This window comes from Xiphophorus maculatus, chromosome 5 (assembly GCF_002775205.1).
Source record: "Xiphophorus maculatus strain JP 163 A chromosome 5, X_maculatus-5.0-male, whole genome shotgun sequence".
Taxonomy (NCBI): Eukaryota; Metazoa; Chordata; class Actinopteri; order Cyprinodontiformes; family Poeciliidae; genus Xiphophorus; species Xiphophorus maculatus.
In genome coordinates this window covers 8,768,562-8,775,860 of record NC_036447.1, presented here as the reverse complement: position 1 = coordinate 8,775,860, position 7,299 = coordinate 8,768,562, and the positions used below count along the sequence as shown (strand labels likewise).

General features: G+C 36.4%; 1 protein-coding gene across 1 annotated transcript; it reads right to left on the bottom strand.

Moving 5' to 3' along the window:
- Positions 1–1,035: 1,035 nt before the first annotated feature.
- On the bottom strand, positions 1,036–6,922 carry c5h19orf67 (chromosome 5 C19orf67 homolog). Its single transcript, XM_014476153.2, is given in 7 exon segments — positions 1,036–1,396; positions 2,118–2,270; positions 2,781–2,978; positions 3,066–3,238; positions 4,670–4,814; positions 4,895–5,069; positions 6,781–6,922. Coding segments are annotated over 7 exon segments (1,110 nt in total). The 3' UTR covers positions 1,036–1,272.
- Between the last annotated feature and the right edge of the window lie 377 nt (positions 6,923–7,299).

Below are 7,299 nucleotides of genomic sequence, written 5' to 3'. Positions count from 1 at the left end.
TAATCATTTCAATGCAATGTTTCGTGTAAATAAAATACTTTTTTTTTTTTTAATAACATGTCTGGACTTATTTGCACCAAACAGCAACTCTTAAAAACAGCTATAAGCAATCTACAAACAGAGAACAGTTATATTTTTTACAAATCAGTAAAGAACAGGTTTAGCAGCAAACATGACAGTAAAGCAGTAAAAAAAACATTTGTAAAAAGAAATTTACTTTCGCTCAACATTGGTGCTGCTTTTTAACTTCAGGTTAGAAAAATTACAAAACCTAAATGAATGTCAGCATCATGCTGAGGGTACTGACGGCACAACATGGAGGAAGAAATGAAGAGGACAACTTAGAAACTCTTCAACCTACCTTCTTATCCGCAGCTAGATGATGGACACTGAGTGTTTCGGCAGAACAAAGATTCCCAAAACATTGCAACTGGTTTGGTAAGGATTTTATCCGACTAATATTAAGCTTCATAAACGCTTTAGGCCTCAACATTGTAAAACATTTCTGAAAAACACAAAATCTTACCAAGTATTTGTTTGTCTAGCCTCTAGTGCAAATATCTCAGTACCCTTGAAATAAGAGAAAACTAACTCAAAAGTAACTTTTCAGCAAGATATTAGCTTTTTTTTAAGTCAATAACTCATTAATATTGAATATAAGAAAGTTCTAGTTCCACTAGCAGGTTATTTTACTTATAAAAATGTTATAAGTGAAATAATCTGGAACTTTTTCATCAATATTAACAAATTATTGACTTAAACAAGCTCCTATCGTCTGCTTCAAAGTTTCTTGTAAGTTAGTTTTGCCTTATTTCAAGTGTACTAAGATATTTTCACTAGAAATACTTTAAGTTTGTGTTTTTGAAGTGAGATGATTCAAACCTGAGTCATTTCCAGGAAACCAAACAATTTGAATGAATAATCTTATTTCCAATGATGAGAACAGGTCAAAAATGAAGCCAGGGCCAATTTTAATGGCTACAAAAACAATATAAATCTATATTTTATATATATCGATATATTTCCGCACAATGTTAGCTTTATAAAATCCTTTAAGTTGTATCTTCAATCCAGGGAAAAGAAAATCCTTCCAAATCTTTATTTCCAAGCCCTAAATTATGTACTATTCAGATGAAACTTCTGATCAGCACCATATGTTTCAGTTTAGCCTGATAGCTTCAAAGCTACATCCTGACACTCCAGGTTTTATCCTAGCTACAGCTGCTGCCGTGCATTAACTAACGTGTGTGTCCTCCTCCTGCAGGCCTGAGCTCAGTCGGCGTGGCACGTCAGCAGCAGCTGCTGCAGATAGTCCGTCGCCGTGCAGCTGGACGGCTCGTTGCGGCCCAGGAACAGCAGCCTGCGATAGCTGGCCTCGGGGACTTCGCACAAGATCCTGGAACAAAACCACAGCGAGACGTCACGAAACACAAACTCACTGGGTTCACACACTTTTCCCTCAGTAAAAAGCTAGTATTTTTCAAGCATTTTCAAGGTAAGTTTTCAAGCACATTGGAGATAAAAACAATCCAAGTATATTAAAAAGAACTGTTTCAATTCCCTATGCAGTTTCAATAACGTTGTTTGACATATAAAATATAAGAAACTTTTGTTTTAATCACAGATTAATAAGTAATTGAGGCCATTAGAAATGGTAAATATTTATTACATTGGAACAATCCAAATAAATTGTGTTAAGGCAAAAGTACCTTAAAGCTCGAGTCAAATGCTTAAACACAATATACAAAATATTTCTAAAAATGTTCCTGCTAAGTTTTCTGCCATTTAGCAAAAAGAAATAATTTTGATCATTCTAACTAACCTGAATCAACAAAAGCTTAGCGTGATTTAACTTTAGACATCAAGAAAGAAATGCACCCGGTTCATCCGTAAATAACATTTTCCAAATTCAAGCTTCAGACGTTAGATTGCACTTTTTTTTTTTAACGAAAATGTCATGTATTTACAAGGATTTCATAGAGAAATCAAGCACTTTCCAAACCTTGAAATTCAAGCATTTCCACGATTTTAATGAACCTTGAAATTGTGGTTTCTTACAAAAAATCCTCAAAGTAGGCATGAAGAAAAATTTGCATATTGATGGATTTCAGCTTTACCAGTCGTATAAATTGTCTGTAGTCCGTTCTGGCTTCACCTGCACCCACTGACCGATGGACCACATCCTCACCACGTTATCGTTAGAGGCGTCTTCGCTCTCTGAGTCTGGGTCAGCATGTGTGTTCTGGATGTCCTCATAACACAGGAAGTAGCTGAAAGAGGCAGTTTGAACACATAGTAAAAGTCACCTATTATACTTTCTTGGACAGGTTAGGAATGGCTTACGGACTTAAGATTACGGACATTTTTGCCACAAAATCATTCTTTGATAATGAGATTCTGGTCTAGTCAATTCAGCCTGTTTTGATCTCCTTTCCCAATGACTTGTTTTAGAGCCTCTTGTCTCTTTAAATCCAAATAAACTGCTGTTAGCCACGCCCCTTAGGCCGGGAGTTCCGCTTGGGTTGCCAAGTTACCGGCTGGGGTTGCTAGGTAACGGTGGAGGGCCAGTGGAATGTGACTTAGTAATAAGGTGGTATTTGAAACAGCTCATTTTCCAGACACCAAAAAATATTAACAAGCTGCCATAAAACATCTTGGTGTTTTTTTATGGACTTTTTTTTAAGAAGCAGTAGGAGTATAAAAATGAGCAAAATGTGAATTTTGCATAAAAGGCCTCCTTTAAGTGACAAACACACATCAAATAAGCTTTCCAGACTCACTAATCAGTCTGGATCTCTTCTTCTTCCTCGCTGTCCTCTCCTCTCCGCTGATCCTCTTGGGGTCTCTCCACATTCCAGCGCATGCGTTTGTAAACCCCAGTGTCGACGCGGGACAGATACGGTGTCGGCTTGCAGTAACGGAAGGTGATCACCTTCATCTGGCCCAGCTGAACCTGGCCAACGCAGAAGTGAGATATGCTGGAGGGAGGCAGACAAAGGAGCACGAAGGGTTAAATGGCCTTAGGTGGTCACAGACATAGAAAGTCAAGCAGATTTCAAATCTACCTGTTGGGTTCGGCCTCATCCAAACTGATGAGATCATGGCTGGCGTAGGTCAGCAGCAGCTGCTCCAACTTGTCACACAGCTGCTGAGAGAAGCTCAACAGCTGCAAGCAGAAAGAGCGGCGATGCAAAGTCGACATGTTTCACTCTGAAACGACTGATTTTAATCCACAGAGCTGCACATAGACAAGTTTCTGCTTATTAAATTATAATAAATTAATTCATATAATTCATTACAAATAATTATTGCAATAATAATTAATACTGCAATAATAATCATTACTACTACTACTAATAATAATTAGTTATTATTAGCAATTATTAACTACAATAATCAATTAATTATAATAAATTATTAATTAAAGCCAATAATTTTTTATAAAATTATAATTATAGTAATACCAATAATAATTACTATATAATTATACTAATTAATCAGTTTATTTATTATTGTAGGAGCCATTTCTCTATTTTCAGTTAAATCTTAGAATTTCGATGATTTTGTTTATTTTTATTTACTTACTTTCTGGTTAATTTAAAATTAGAACTTTTGTTTAATATTAGTTATTTATAATAGTTTTTTTTGCTAGTAACTTGTTTAATTAGTTAATTCATTTCAGTTTGGGACATGAGTGTTTCACAGTATAAATACGGAGGGATTGGGCAGGTCTTTATGCACGTGGGGGGTCACATGGTTTTTTACCAGTTACATTGACAGTCAGTCTATCCAGCCAGTCAGTCGTCAGTCACCTGGTCAGACAATCAGGTAGCCAAACAATAGGGCTCCTGTGAAGTTTGCACCATGTTTTACCTGCAACTATGCAATAAACAGACAAAGAACTGCATTTCTGACCTTTGATCTTTTTTAGAACTGCGTAAGCCAGAAAGCCACGGTGCTTCCAGTGGCTGTTTGAGTTGAATTCACTTTTGCTTTGATCACACTGAGGTCTCAAGTTTTTGGATTTTGGGTTTTTGGACAAATAGTCAATACAATTGTTATTTATTTATTATTAATTTTATTAAATACATCTTATTTAATCTAGCTTAATTAATCAATTTGCCTAAATTAAAGTTTCTTATTAAAGAAATTATTTTAGACACTTCAATTGGGAGAAATTTAATTAATATTTGCTTATACAGGCAGTGCCAGCCAAACAAATCTAAGTTTAGTGCCTGCTTAGGATCCCCACACCACTGGGGATGTTTTTTTTTTGTTTGTTGTTTTTTTTGGTGAAAACATTAGATGATACAAACTAAATGGCAATATACATGAAAAAACAATTTCTATATTATTTTTATAGTTGGTACACATATAATAAATGATGAAGCATCTGGTGCTGATCTGGTGATATGGGGGGGCCCCAAATGAAAGTCTACTTAGGGTTCCAAAAAGTCTTGTGCCGGCCCTGCATATACAAGACTAGAAAACAGCTCTAAGTTTGAATTTTTAATGGAAAAGACCAACATAAAGTAGAATGTAACCTATTCACAAAAAAGCTAAAGGGGACATAGTTCATAGAGGAAAAAATAGCTAAATAAACTGAAATTATTATGCTGTTCTCAATAGCAACATAAAGTAAAATTTGGATTTTCCAGGAAACATTTACCTTTGAACAAAATTCAGCTGGGTTATGGGCGCACAGTGACACTGCGCTCCGACCTGTGGACTCCAGGTGGTTAAAATAAGGCTGACAGGAGTACAGCAGGCTGGAAACTGCAGCAGCAAGAGCCTCTCTGTCTAGATGGCTATTCCTGCCAGAACAAAAATCCAATGAAGTGAGAAAACTAGACAAATTAAATCAGTCTATCACCATCATCACTCCGACACTTACCCACTAACGAGGCTATCCTGCAACTCGTCCACTCTGCTTAAAAAGAACTGGAGCTGCAGCTGGAATGAATGCAAGTTCCCCGTCACCCCACTGACCTCTGGGCAGCTGAAGGACACAGACCTGCCGCAAGATGGCGCCAGAGCAACGTCAGCCAACAGCGCCAACGGCTCGTCCTCTACATGGAAACAGAATATTATTTATGCCATTAATTTACTTTTTGGGAACTATTAATGTTCCAACATCTTTGAGAGAGCACAGTGTAGTTTCTGATGTGATTCTGCCTCATTTTATTTGCCAGCTGTCACAAAACAGAAGAGAACCAAGTAAATATACAAAACTAAAAAAGACGTTCTTATTTAACCCCACTTCTCGCCCGGAACATTAGCTGGAGATAGGCACCAGCACTCTTCCCGACCCCACTAGGGACAAAGGTGTTAGAAAATGGATGGATGGACATTCTTATTTATGGCATTAATATTTTGGATTTTAAAAAAGTAGATAAAATTTTCAGATGTGTGATTCGTTGTCTTTAAACTCCTTGTTATCAACTTTATTGCAATAATAACTATGGATATCAGGGTTTCCCCCAGAAAACTTGCTAAGCCTGGTGGTCGAGGCGCCGAGGAACCACCATGTTTTTGTATTAAAAGATGTTAAGTAGACAGGAAAAGTAAAAATATTACTGGGTAATTATATGTTACTGGAAAACATCGCCAGTGAAACGCTATTTAAACCCACAACTAGTCTTTTATTTTTTTATCTTTGTGTGAATCAACACTCTTCAATTGCCCGGCCGTTTGCCTATTTCCTCAATGAGGGACAATACGGGTTATTTCTATTCTAAATATTTAGACTGAAACTGAACACTTAATTCAACTGTAATGTGGCATTAAAATGAAACTATAATGATTTATTCTCATATGATGGAACTCTCCCTCAGCTGTTTCTATTTCCATTTTATAAAATTTTCAGGCTGCAGTACATATAGCTGCTATTCTCATTGTTCATATCACTGGTTCCTTCCGTTATTCTGTTTCCTGGTCCCTGCTCCTTTTTCTCTGTCTTCCAGCAGTCATTTCACTGTAAGTTTACTTTTGTTACTTGGGTCCTTCATTCAAACATAACAACACAAGCCTTTAGCTTTCTGTTGTAGTTATAACTGTTCTCATGTTCATAAGGTAAACGGTATGAACATGGCAACAATAGGTGAAAGGTTCTGTCCTGCACCTTTCATCTTTAGCTGAGTAACTTTATTATAAAGTATGGCGACTCGAGTAAAATTTCTGGATACTCTACCCATTGTGAGTAATTTCACTGAATGAAAAACAAGCTTGTTATAACCAAAAAAATCGCCAGATATAAACACACTTGCAGTTTTTGTAAAAGTTTTCTACTGAAAAAAAAAAGAATCTGAAATGTTTTTTCTGTTGCCTGATTTTGTAATTATGTTATATTTACATAAATTATTTTTATTTTGGTCTTTTAAAATACCAAAATTTCCAACTGTATATTTTGATTCATCTGATGTCCTTTTTAAATATTAAATGATTTTGATCAGTTTCTCAGTACTTGAGTAGACTTTTCATCAAATACTTTTTTACTCTTACTTCAGTCATTTCTTGGACGTTTACGTTTTTACTTTTACTTGAGTAAAAATATGTTGAAGTTTAGCTGCAGACTACAACTTTGGGGGGCTACTCTACCTAACTCTTGTGATCGTTATGCTTTATTATGTTTTTTTCTGACGTATGCAAACTGTACAGTTACCAATATTTTTTAACAGTTATTATTAACACAGAAACAACTGGACAGTTTTTAATGTGTTTCACCTTAAATGACAGGTGCATTAACAACAGCATGTGGTTCTACAGGTGATGTGAGCAAACCTCGGAGCTCAGGGTTTTGATGTCCCTCCGCGAACTCCGGCGCTTCTCCGACCGCGTCTTCTCGAAGCAGGTCTTTGAACGCATCCAGGGACGGAGACGAGATGTCCGTCAGAACCACCAGCTCGTCTTCGCTATCTGTCATATTGTCTGTCGGGTGTTAGCAAAAAAGCTCCGTCGAAAATTAAACCTCTGTAACTTCGTGCTAATTAAAGATAGCAAGCTCGTTAGCTAGCTTGCTAACAACAAAAACGGAAAGAAAACAAAAGGCACGCAACACAAACAAAGCCACAAATATACTAGGTGGATTAATTAGTAATAATACTTAAGAAATATTTTATACCCCTATTACACGTGTAGTAAGTGTCTATTCACAAAGTAGACTGCTAGTTCCAAAATTATCAAATGACGTTACGTTCGTTGCTAACCTTGTCCTCCTTTTCGTGGGTCGAAGGTCAAAGGTCACTGCGCTTCAAAGTTTTTAATTATAAATAACGACACTTCATTATTTATTTAGAATAA